We start from the raw sequence: 12288 nt of genomic DNA on the forward strand, positions 1-12288 counted from the left end.
TCCTCGACGGTGTCGCCGAATAGGCCGCCCTGGGAGATAGGAGCGTCGAGAAACCGTGATTTGTCGACATCTGCCATCTGGGCCAGGGTCAGCCATAGATGTCGCTCCTGGACCACTATGGTGGACATCACCTGACCAAGGGAACGCGCTGTCACCTTCGTAGCCCGGAGGGCGAAGTCGGTGGCGGCACGGAGTTCCTCCATTGCACCCTGGTCAGAACCTCTCTCGTGCAGGTGTTTCAACACCTTGGCCTGGTACACCTGTAAGGTGGCCATGGTGTTCCAGGCGGTGGCAGCCTGTCCAGCGGCGTGGTAAGTCCGGCCCGCGAGAGCGGACGAGAACTCACACACCCTGGAGGGGAGATGGGGCCGATCCCGCCAGGTGGCAGCGCCGGGCGGGCATAGATGCACCGTGACAGCGCGCTCGACCTGAGGGACCGCCTCATAACCCTGGGCTGCACCGCCGTCGAGAGAGGCGAGGGGAGAGGAGCTGGGACGTGGACGAGAAGAGTGCGGGGCTCGCCAAGTCCTCACCAGCTCCTCATGCACCTCCGGGAAGAAAGGCACTGGGGGAGAGCGTGGCGGTGCTGTGGGAGCCCTCCCCAGAAACCAATCATCCAGCCTAGAGGGACCGGCCGGAGGTGTTTTGGGCACCTCCAGACCGATCTCCTTGGCGGCTCGGAGGAGCCGACCCGCCGAGCCGTCAGCCTCATCGTCAGACTCTCCCTCTGATGCTGCAGCAGACATCTCGATCTCCTGGGGAGCGCCAAAGGAGATACCCAGCCCGCTGTACGGGGAGGTATACTGCTCTGGCAGCTCAATGGGACTGCGCGGTGACGCAGAAGTCCGCGGGGCTTTGGGGGCCGACGGAACATTCTGCACAGTCACCTGAATGTCCCCCAAGTGCCTCACCGCGGCAGCCGAAAAACCTTGACGGCTCAACGACTTACCGCGGGAAGACAACAAGGGGTGCCTACTCATGAATGAGCGGCGGGACTTTAACGCAGCCATGGACATACATTCGCAATGAACGCACGTACCATCCGTGAACGCTGCCTCAGCGTGCTCTCGGCCCAGGCACGTGAGACAGCGATCATGTCCGTCCAAAGAGGCGAGGAAACTACCGCACCCGGAAGCGCACGGCCGGAGAGACATACCGGGAAGATGTCCTCGACAGCCGCGAGAAATTCACTCTTTTGAAATCCCGGTCCCCCAGCAGAGAGAGTGTGAGCTCAGGAACTCTGTTTCTTTTTTTTTTTTTTTTTTAAATGGCTCAGAAGACGAGGCACCAAAAGCAAAAGTCTGAATGAGTGGTTGCACGCCGCCGCCTTATATATCCGTATATATGGGGGAGTGGCTCGGCATGCAAATACCACTCGCCAATGTTCATGAATGTTCATTGGCCTTTTGAATAAGGCTTGGAGATGATTGGACTCTCAAGCGAGTTCCCATATGTAACGTCGTAGTGAAACGACTGAAGGGGAACTATAAGTTGTAACACCATTTTGTCCACAATGATCTGAAAAATTATTTCTACATGACTTCACCAGTATCCCAACAATGTCTTTAATTTTCAGTGTGTCTCTCAAATGTGAACAAAACCCAGTGCAAGTGTGAGAATCAACACATTTGGTCCTCTGAACAATGCTCTAAACATGGCGTTTGTGGCCCCAATCAAAATGATACCTGCAGATGCATCACTTCTCTTCAAACTGATGGGAAGTTCTGCCGGCCACCACCTGGTAAAGAAGTCTCTCTTTATTTAACATCTAAGCTGAAAACTGGCATGAAAAAAGTCCAATGAAGTTTTATACTGGTTGATTATTTTCATCTTTGTACAACTTTTTCAGCTCAACTTAAGTCGTTCAAATACACCATTGACATAAAAATCAATGCTTCAAAAGAAGCTGTGATAGAGCGCTTGAGGGCTTTGATTCATGGTCAGAAATTCCCCATGTGCATCAAAAAAGGCATGAAAGTGTCTGGTGTAAACATCACTACAGGTAAGAGGAGTATAACCTGTGTAATGCCATTCTGTCCACATTAATCTGAAAAATATTTCTACATGGATTCTCCAGTATTCTAACAAATTGTTGAATTTTCAGTGTGTCTCTCAAATCTGAACAAAACCCAGTGTAAGTGTGAAAATCAATACATTTGGTCCTCTGAACAATGCTCTAAACATGGCACTTGTGGCCCCAATCACAATGATACCTGCAGATGCATCACTTCTCTTCCAGCTGAAGGGACATTCTGCCACACACCATCTGGTAAAGGAGTCTCTCTTTGTTTAAAATCTAGGGTCACAGTTAATGTGATTGTGAAGTCTGATGCAGATTTAGACTAGTAAATTATTTCCATCTTTATGAAATTTGCAGCTCCACTTAAGTCATTTAAATACACAATTGACATAAAAACCATTGCTTCAAGAGAAGCTGTGATAGAGCGCTTAAAGGCTTTGATTCGTGGACAGAAATTCCCCACATGCATCAAAAAAGGCATTAAAATCTCTGTTGCAAACATCACTACAGGTAAGAGAAGTTTAAGCAGTATAACACCATTCTGTCCACATTAATCTGAAAATTATTTCCATATAGGTTCTCCAGTATCCTAACAATTTGTTTAATTTGCAGTGTGTCTCTCAAATGCAAACAAAACCCAGTGCAAGTGTGAGAATCAATATGTTTGGTCCTCTAAACAATGCTCTAAATATGGCGTTTGTGGCCCCAATCAAAATGATACCTGCAGATGGATCGCATCTCTTCCAACTGATGGGGCTTTCTGCCAGCCATCACCTGGTAAGGAACTCTATCTTTATTTAAAATCCAAGCTGACAATGGGGGTAATCATAAAGTCTGATGCAATTTTTTACCGGTTAATTATTTTTGTCTTTTACGAAATTTGCAGCTCCACTGAAGTCATTCAAATACACTATTGATATAAAAATCAATGCTTCAAGAGAAGCTGTGATAGAGCGCTTGAGGGCTTTGATTCATGGTCAGAAATTCCCCATGTGCATCAAAAAAGGCATGAAAGTGTCTGGTGTAAACATCACTACAGGTAAGAGGAGTATAGCCTGTGTAATGCCATTCTGTCCACATTAATCTGAAAAAATATTATTAAATAACATATTTCTACATAACATATTTCTGCTTGGGTTCTCCAGTATTCTAACAAATTGTTGAATTTTCAGTGTGTCTCTCAAATCTGAACAAAACCCAGTGTAAGTGTGAGAATCAATACATTTGGTCCTCTGAGCAATGTTTTAAACATGGTGTTTGTGGCCCCAATCAAAATGATACCTGCAGATGCATCACTTCTCTTCAAGCTGCTGGGGTGTTCTGCCGGCCACCACCTGGTAAAGAAGTCTCTCTTTGTTAAAAATCCAAGTTGATAGTTGACATCACTGTAAAACCTGATGCAGATTTTGACCAGTAAATTATTTTTGTCTTTTACGAAATTTGCAGCTCTACTGAAGTCGTTCAAATACACCATTGACATAAAAGTCAATGCTTCAAAAGGAGCTGTGATAGAGCGCTTGAGGGCTTTGAATCATGGTCAGAAATTTCCCATGTGCATTAAGAAAGGCATGAAAATCTCTGGTGCGAACATCACTACCGGTAAGAGAACTATAAGTTGTAACACCATTTTGTCCACAATGATCTGAAAAATTATTTCTACATGACTTCACCAGTATCCCAACAATGTCTTCAATTTTCAGTGTGTCTCTCAAATCTGAACAAAACCCAGTGTAAGTGTGAGAATCAATACATTTGGTCCTCTAAACAATGCTCTAAACATGGCGTTTGTGGCCCCAATCAAAATGACACCTGCAGATGCATCACTTCTCTTCAAACTGATGGGAAGTTCTGCCGGCCACCACCTGGTAAAGAAGTCTCTCTTTATTTAACATCTAAGCTGAAAACTGGCATGAAAAAAGTCCAATGAAGTTTTATACTGATTGATTATTTTCATCTTTGTACAACTTTTGCAGCTCCACTTAAGTCGTTTAAATACACCATTGACATAAAAATCAATGCTTCAAAAGGAGCTGTGATAGAGCGCTTGAGGGCTTTGAATCATGGTCAGAAATTCCCCATGTGCATCAAAAAAGGCATGAAAGTGTCTGGTGTAAACATCACCACAGGTAAGAGGAGTATAACCTGTGTAATGCCATTCTGTCCACATTAATCTGAAAAATATTTCTACATGGATTCTCCAGTATTTTAACAAATTGTTGAATTTTCAGTGTGTCTCTCAAATCTGAACAAAACCCAGTGTAAGTGTGAGAATCAATACATTTGGTCCTCTGAACAATGCTCTAAACATGGCACTTGTGGCCCCAATCACAATGATACCTGCAGATGCATCACTTCTCTTCCAGCTGAAGGGACATTCTGCCGCACACCATCTGGTAAAGGAGTCTCTCTTTGTTTAAAATCTAGGGTCACTGTTAATGTGATTGTGAAGTCTGATGCAGATTTAGACTAGTAAATTATTTCCATCTTTATGAAATTTGCAGCTCCACTTAAGTCATTTAAATACACAATTGACATAAAAACCATTGCTTCAAGAGAAGCTGTGATAGAGCGCTTAAAGGCTTTGATTCGTGGACAGAAATTCCCCACATGCATCAAAAAAGGCATTAAAATCTCTGTTGCAAACATCACTACAGGTAAGAGAAGTTTAAGCAGTATAACACCATTCTGTCCACATTAATCTGAAAATTATTTCCATATAGGTTCTCCAGTATCCTAACAATTTGTTTAATTTGCAGTGTGTCTCTCAAATGCAAACAAAACCCAGTGCAAGTGTGAGAATCAATATGTTTGGTCCTCTGAACAATGCTCTAAATATGGCGTTTGTGGCCCCAATCAAAATGATACCTGCAGATGCATCGCATCTCTTCCAACTGATGGGGCTTTCTGCCAGCCATCACCTGGTAAGGAACTCTATCTTTATTTAAAATCCAAGCTGACAATGGGGGTAATCATAAAGTCTGATGCAATTTTTTACCGGTTAATTATTTTTGTCTTTTACGAAATTTGCAGCTCCACTGAAGTCATTCAAATACACTATTGATATAAAAATCAATGCTTCAAGAGAAGCTGTGATAGAGCACTTGAGGGCTTTGATTCATGGTCAGAAATTCCCCATGTGCATCAAAAAAGGCATGAAAGTGTCTGGTGTAAACATCACTACAGGTAAGAGGAGTATAGCCTGTGTAATGCCATTCTGTCCACATTAATCTGAAAAAATATTATTAAATAACATATTTCTACATAACATATTTCTGCTTGGGTTCTCCAGTATTCTAACAAATTGTTGAATTTTCAGTGTGTCTCTCAAATCTGAACAAAACCCAGTGTAAGTGTGAGAATCAATACGTTTGGTCCTCTGAGCAATGTTTTAAACATGGTGTTTGTGGCCCCAATCAAAATGATACCTGCAGATGCATCACTTCTCTTCAAGCTGCTGGGGTGTTCTGCCGGCCACCACCTGGTAAAGAAGTCTCTCTTTGTTAAAAATCCAAGTTGATAGTTGACATCACTGTAAAACCTGATGCAGATTTTGACCAGTAAATTATTTTTGTCTTTTGCGAAATTTGCAGCTCTACTGAAGTCGTTCAAATACACCATTGACATAAAAGTCAATGCTTCAAGAAAAGCTGTGATAGAGCGCTTGAGGGCATTGATTCATGGACAGAAATTTCCCATGTGCATTAAGAAAAGCATGAAAATCTCTGGTGCGAACATCACTACTGGTAAGAGAACTATAAGTTGTAACACCATTTTGTCCACAATGATCTGAAAAATTATTTCTACATGACTTCACCAGTATCCCAACAATGTCTTCAATTTTCAGTGTGTCTCTCAAATCTGAACAAAACCCAGTGTAAGTGTGAGAATCAATACATTTGGTCCTCTAAACAATGCTCTAAACATGGCGTTTGTGGCCCCAATCAAAATGACACCTGCAGATGCATCACTTCTCTTCAAACTGATGGGAAGTTCTGCCGGCCACCACCTGGTAAAGAAGTCTCTCTTTATTTAACATCTAAGCTGAAAACTGGCATGAAAAAAGTCCAATGAAGTTTTATACTGATTGATTATTTTCATCTTTGTACAACTTTTGCAGCTCCACTTAAGTCGTTTAAATACACCATTGACATAAAAATCAATGCTTCAAAAGGAGCTGTGATAGAGCGCTTGAGGGCTTTGAATCATGGTCAGAAATTCCCCATGTGCATCAAAAAAGGCATGAAAGTGTCTGGTGTAAACATCACTACAGGTAAGAGGAGTATAACCTGTGTAATGCCATTCTGTCCACATTAATCTGAAAAATATTTCTACATGGATTCTCCAGTATTTTAACAAATTGTTGAATTTTCAGTGTGTCTCTCAAATCTGAACAAAACCCAGTGTAAGTGTGAAAATCAATACATTTGGTCCTCTGAACAATGCTCTAAACATGGCACTTGTGGCCCCAATCACAATGATACCTGCAGATGCATCACTTCTCTTCCAGCTGAAGGGACATTCTGCCGCACACCATCTGGTAAAGGAGTCTCTCTTTGTTTAAAATCTAGGGTCACTGTTAATGTGATTGTGAAGTCTGATGCAGATTTAGACTAGTAAATTATTTCCATCTTTATGAAATTTGCAGCTCCACTTAAGTCATTTAAATACACCATTGACATAAAAACCATTGCTTCAAGAGAAGCTGTGATAAAGCGCTTAAAGGCTTTGATTCGTGGACAGAAATTCCCCACATGCATCAAAAAAAACATTAAAATTTCTGTTGCAAACATCACTACAGGTAAGAGAATTTTAAGCAGTATAACACCATTCTGTCCACATTAATCTGAAAATTATTTCCATATAGGTTCTCCAGTATCCTAACAGTTTGTTTAATTTGCAGTGTGTCTCTCAAATGCAAACAAAACCCAGTGCAAGTGTGAGAATAAATATTTTTGGTCCTCTGAACAATGCTCTGAACATGGAGTTTGTGGCCCCAATCAAAATAACACCTGCAGATGCATCGCATCTCTTCCAGCTGACAGGAAGTTCTGCCGGCCACCACCTGGTAAAGAAGTCTCTCTTTATTTAACATCTAAGCTGAAAACTGTCATGAAAATAAAAGTCCAATGAAGTTTTATACTGGTTGATTATTTTCATCTTTGTACAATTTTTGCAGCTCCACTTAAGTCGTTCAAATACACCATTGACATAAAAATCAATGCTTCAAGAGAAGCTGTGATAGAGCGCTTGAGGGCTTTGATTCATGGACAGAAATTCCCCATGTGCATCAAAAAAGGCATGAAAGTGTCTGGTGTAAACATCACTACAGGTAAGAGGAGTATAGCCTGTGTAATGCCATTCTGTCCACATTAATCTGAAAAAATATTATTAAATAACATATTTCTACATAACATATTTCTGCTTGGGTTCTCCAGTATTCTAACAAATTGTTGAATTTTCAGTGTGTCTCTCAAATCTGAACAAAACCCAGTGTAAGTGTGAGAATCAATATGTTTGGTCCTCTGAACAATGCTCTAAACATGGCGTTTGTGGCCCCAATCAAAATGATACCTGCAGATGCATTACTTCTCTTCAAACTGCTGGGGCGTTCTGCCGGCCACCACCTGGTAAAGAAGTCTCTCTTTGTTAAAAATCCAAGTTGATAGCTGACATCACTGTAAAACCTGATGCAGATTTTGACCAGTAAATTATTTTTGTCTTTTACGAAATTTGCAGCTCTACTGAAGTCGTTCAAATACACCATTGACATAAAAGTCAATGCTTCAAGAAAAGCTGTGATAGAGCGCTTGAGGGCTTTGATTCATGGACAGAAATTTCCCATGTGCATTAAGAAAGGCATGAAAATCTCTGGTGCGAACATCACTACCGGTAAGAGAACTATAAGTTGTAACACCATTTTGTCCACAATGATCTGAAAAATTATTTCTACATGACTTCACCAGTATCCCAACAATGTCTTCAATTTTCAGTGTGTCTCTCAAATCTGAACAAAACCCAGTGTAAGTGTGAGAATCAATATGTTTGGTCCTCTGAACAATGCTCTAAACATGGCGTTTGTGGCCCCAATCAAAATGACACCTGCAGATGCATCACTTCTCTTCAAACTGATGGGAAGTTCTGCCGGCCACCACCTGGTAAAGAAGTCTCTCTTTATTTAACATCTAAGCTGAAAACTGGCATGAAAAAAGTCCAATGAAGTTTTATACTGGTTGATTATTTTCATCTTTGTACAACTTTTGCAGCTCCACTTAAGTCGTTCAAATACACCATTGACATAAAAATCAATGCTTCAAAAGGAGCTGTGATAGAGCGCTTGAGGGCTTTGAATCATGGTCAGAAATTCCCCATGTGCATCAAAAAAGGCATGAAAGTGTCTGGTGTAAACATCACTACAGGTAAGAGGAGTATAACCTGTGTAATGCCATTCTGTCCACATTAATCTGAAAAAAAATATTATTATATAACATATTTCTACATGTATTCTCCAGTATTCTAACAAATTGTTGAATTTTCAGTGTGTCTCTCAAATCTGAACAAAACCCAGTGTAAGTGTGAGAATCAATATGTTTGGTCCTCTGAACAATGCTCTAAACATGGTGTTTGTGGCCCCAATCAAAATGATACCTGCAGATGCATTAATTCCCTTCCAGCTGCTGGGACGTTCTGCAGGCCACCACCTGGTAAAGAAGTCTTTCTTTGTTAAAAATCCAACTTGATAGCTGACATCATTGTAAAACCTGATGCAGATTTTGATCAGTAAATTATTTTTGTCTTTTACAAAATTTGCAGCTCTACTGATGTTGTTCAAATACACCATTGACATAAAAATCAATGCTTCAAGAGATGCTGTCACAGAGCACTTGAGGTCTTTAATTCACGGACAGAAATTCCCAGTTTGCATCAAAAAAGGCATGAAAATCTCTGGTGCGAACATCACTACTGGTAAGAGAAGTCTAAGCTGTGTAATGCCATTCTGTCCACATTAACTGGAAATTATTTTCTGTATGTGTTCTACAGTATCTGAACAATTTGTTTAATTTTCAGTGTGTCACTCAAATGTGAACAAAACCCAGTGCAATTGTGAGAATCAATACATTTGGTCCTCTGAACAATGCTCTAAACATGGCGTTTGCAGCCCCAATCAAAATGACACCTGCAGATGCATCACTTCACTTCCAACTGATGGAGCGTTCTGCCAACAACCACTTGGTAAAGAAGTTTCTCTTTATTTAAAATGCAAGCTGACAATGAGTGTGATCATAATAGTTTTTCATCTTTGCACAATTTTAGCAGCTCCTCTGAAGTCATTCAAATACACCATTGACATAAAAATCAATGCTTCAGAGGAAGATGTAATAGAGCACTTGAGGGCTTTCATTTACAGACAGAAATTCCCAGTGTGTTTCAAAAAAGACATGAAAATCTCTGATGTGAACATCACTACAAGTAAGTATAAGGGAAGAAATGCAATTTTGTCCACATTATTCTAATCAATTGTTTTCATATGTGTGCTCCAAAATGTAAATTATTTGTTTAATTTTCAGTGTGCCTCTCAAATTCGAGCAAAACGCAGTGCAAGTGTGAGAATCAATATGTTTGGTCCTCTGAACAATGCTCTAAACATGGCGTTTGTGGCCCCAATCAAAATGATACGTGCAGATGCATCGCATCTCTTCCATCTGATGGGGCGTTCTGCCGCCCACCACTTGGTAAAGAAGTCGCTAAAATCCAAGTTGTCAATCTGATGCAGTTTTTCACCGATTGATTATTTTGGTCTTTGCCTAATTTTTGCAGTCTCAGTATAAACATTATGACAGTAAAGGTAATGTATTTAGATTAATCGATATCCTTGCTGATTGTAGGCTGTCTCATACCTTCAACCATAATCCCAACAACAAGTGTATCTACACCATCAGAGCCAACAGCAACAATTACCACAGCAGGTATGAACTTTTGCAGTAAAAACAGTCAAAATTTAGATATAAATGGCTATTTTTTACTCTGGATTTAGTCCTTTGATTTGAATGCTCTGTTGTAAGGGGCGTGTCTGCTGTGAGACTTCAATGTGAACATGCACTGCTATGATTGGCTAACATCTTTGCATATAAAATGAATTTTGACTTTGTAGATTATTCAAGTCTATCAACCCTGATCCCAACCACAGCTGAGAGTACATCAATAACAAGCTCTCCAACATCTACTCCAACAGTAGAAACAAGTAAGCGATCATATTTTATTTGCGCAGCATTGTCAAAACAACTAAAATCTTCAGTGGAGTGTTTACCTCTTTTTGATTTTGTAGTTTTTACAAGCCTTTCAACCCTGATCCCAAGTACAGCTGAGAGTACAACAATAACAAGTTCTCCAACATCTACTCCAAAAGTAGAAATGCAGAGTAAGTAATCATATCATTTTATTTACATAGCATTGTCACCAACATCTAAAATCTTCCGAGGTGTGTTTACTTTTGTGTTCAGTAGTTGCCAGGGAATATTCATGACCTATTTTTTGTTTCTGATTTTGTAGATGTTACAAGCCTTTCAACCCTGAACCCCATTGGTGCTGAGAGTACAACAATGACTATTCCTTCAACATCTACTCCAATAGCAGAAACAACTAGTAAGTGATCATACAATTCAATTCACATGACACCTTTACCAACAACTAAAATCTTTAGTGGTGTGTTTAACACTTACAAGTAATTTAATAAAAATGTACACATTAATTCAATTTTTGAAGTCACCATGAAATCAAATTTAAAGTTCTTTGGCTTATCTATAAGCTAGTGTGTTTCAAAACAATGACAAAATTTGCATTTACAAGATATACTTAATTCCCTAACTTCCACCAATATGGATCAACGATTTTGATGACATCACCCAGAAGTTCAGCTTCTCATCAAACTTTCTGTCCAATCAAATGCTCTCTAGAATCTGAATTGTCCCGCTTCCTATACTATAAATACAGCACTAAAGCTGTGGCTAAAATTGGTCACTGGTGAATGGGGAATATATAGGGGATAGGGAACAATTCAGACTGTGAAAATATGCTTTTCATTGGGGCTAAAGAAGTCTGGTTTCATGCTGTTTCATATGCGCAAGTTGGCGCAGGCCATAAAATGTATCAGACCCATTTGAATTCTCCACTAAATGTCATACGCTGTCAAATGCGGCTCAACGGCTCTGGCTCAAGCTGTGATATAAACAAAACACTATTGGCTATTTTAAAAAGAGGGTGGGACTGCTTGATATGTCCCGTCCTGTCTTCAGTTGAAATTACGTCAACACATATAATAACGCTGTGTTTCAAAGCACTTCAGTGGGGCTTTAAAAATGATTTAGTTCATAGTAAATTAATAAGAAAAATGTAGATCAAGAATTGTCTGAGATTCATTTATATTTATGTATGTACTGTATGTATGGTATGCACACTTAATAAATAAATGCTCTATCCTTAGGTCAGTCTACCACAACAAAACCACCACCACCAACAACAACAACACCTGAAACAACAACACTGAAACCAACAACAACAGCAGCACCAACAACAACACCAAAACTAACAACAACACCAGAACCAACAACAACACCAAAACCAACAACAACACCAGAACCAACAACAACACCAAAACCAACAACAACACCAAAACTAACAACAACACCAAAACCAACAATAACACCAAAACCAACAATAACACCAAAACCAACAACAACACCAAAACTACCAACAACACCAAAACCAACAACAACACCAAAACTAACAACACCAAAACTACCAACAACACCAAAACCAACAACAACACCAAAACTAACAACACCAAAACCAACAACAACACCGGAACCAACAACAACACCAGAACCAACAACAACACCAGAACCAACAACAACACCAAAACTAACAACAACACCAAAACCAACAACAACACCGGAACCAACAACAACACCAGAACCAACAACAACACCAAAACTAGCAACAACACCAAAACCAACAACAACACCGGAACCAACAACACCACCAAAACCAACAACAACACCAAAACCAACAACAACACCGGAACCAACAACAACACCGGAACCAACAACAACACCAAAACTAACAACAACACCAAAACTAACAACAACACCAAAACCAACAACAACACCGGAACCAACAACAACACCAGAACCAACAACAACACCAAAACTAACAACACCACCAAAACCAACAACAACACTGGAACCAACAACAACACCAGAACCAACAACAAC

General features: G+C 40.3%; 1 protein-coding gene across 1 annotated transcript in view; it reads left to right on the forward strand.

The window, feature by feature from the left end:
• LOC127169915 (uncharacterized) overlaps nt 1–11878 on the forward strand; it is a gene marked incomplete at its 3' end in the record, with an annotated part of 32884 nt that extends 21006 nt beyond the window's left edge. The window contains exons 17-49 of the mRNA XM_051117587.1: nt 1577–1741; nt 1850–2002; nt 2105–2269; nt 2378–2530; nt 2633–2797; nt 2907–3059; nt 3193–3357; nt 3467–3619; nt 3721–3885; nt 3994–4146; nt 4249–4413; nt 4522–4674; nt 4777–4941; nt 5051–5203; nt 5337–5501; nt 5611–5763; nt 5865–6029; nt 6138–6290; nt 6393–6557; nt 6666–6818; nt 6921–7085; nt 7757–7909; nt 8011–8175; nt 8284–8296; nt 8844–8983; nt 9086–9250; nt 9332–9487; nt 9586–9750; nt 9904–9984; nt 10170–10259; nt 10344–10436; nt 10568–10660; nt 11499–11878. Of these exons, the coding sequence (XP_050973544.1) occupies nt 1577–1741; nt 1850–2002; nt 2105–2269; nt 2378–2530; nt 2633–2797; nt 2907–3059; nt 3193–3357; nt 3467–3619; nt 3721–3885; nt 3994–4146; nt 4249–4413; nt 4522–4674; nt 4777–4941; nt 5051–5203; nt 5337–5501; nt 5611–5763; nt 5865–6029; nt 6138–6290; nt 6393–6557; nt 6666–6818; nt 6921–7085; nt 7757–7909; nt 8011–8175; nt 8284–8296; nt 8844–8983; nt 9086–9250; nt 9332–9487; nt 9586–9750; nt 9904–9984; nt 10170–10259; nt 10344–10436; nt 10568–10660; nt 11499–11878 (5039 nt within the window). The remainder of the gene's footprint in view (nt 1–1576; nt 1742–1849; nt 2003–2104; nt 2270–2377; nt 2531–2632; nt 2798–2906; nt 3060–3192; nt 3358–3466; nt 3620–3720; nt 3886–3993; nt 4147–4248; nt 4414–4521; nt 4675–4776; nt 4942–5050; nt 5204–5336; nt 5502–5610; nt 5764–5864; nt 6030–6137; nt 6291–6392; nt 6558–6665; nt 6819–6920; nt 7086–7756; nt 7910–8010; nt 8176–8283; nt 8297–8843; nt 8984–9085; nt 9251–9331; nt 9488–9585; nt 9751–9903; nt 9985–10169; nt 10260–10343; nt 10437–10567; nt 10661–11498) is intronic.
• Between the last annotated feature and the right edge of the window lie 410 nt (nt 11879–12288).

This window comes from Labeo rohita, chromosome 8, assembly GCF_022985175.1.
Source record: "Labeo rohita strain BAU-BD-2019 chromosome 8, IGBB_LRoh.1.0, whole genome shotgun sequence".
NCBI classification, from domain to species: Eukaryota; Metazoa; Chordata; class Actinopteri; order Cypriniformes; family Cyprinidae; genus Labeo; species Labeo rohita.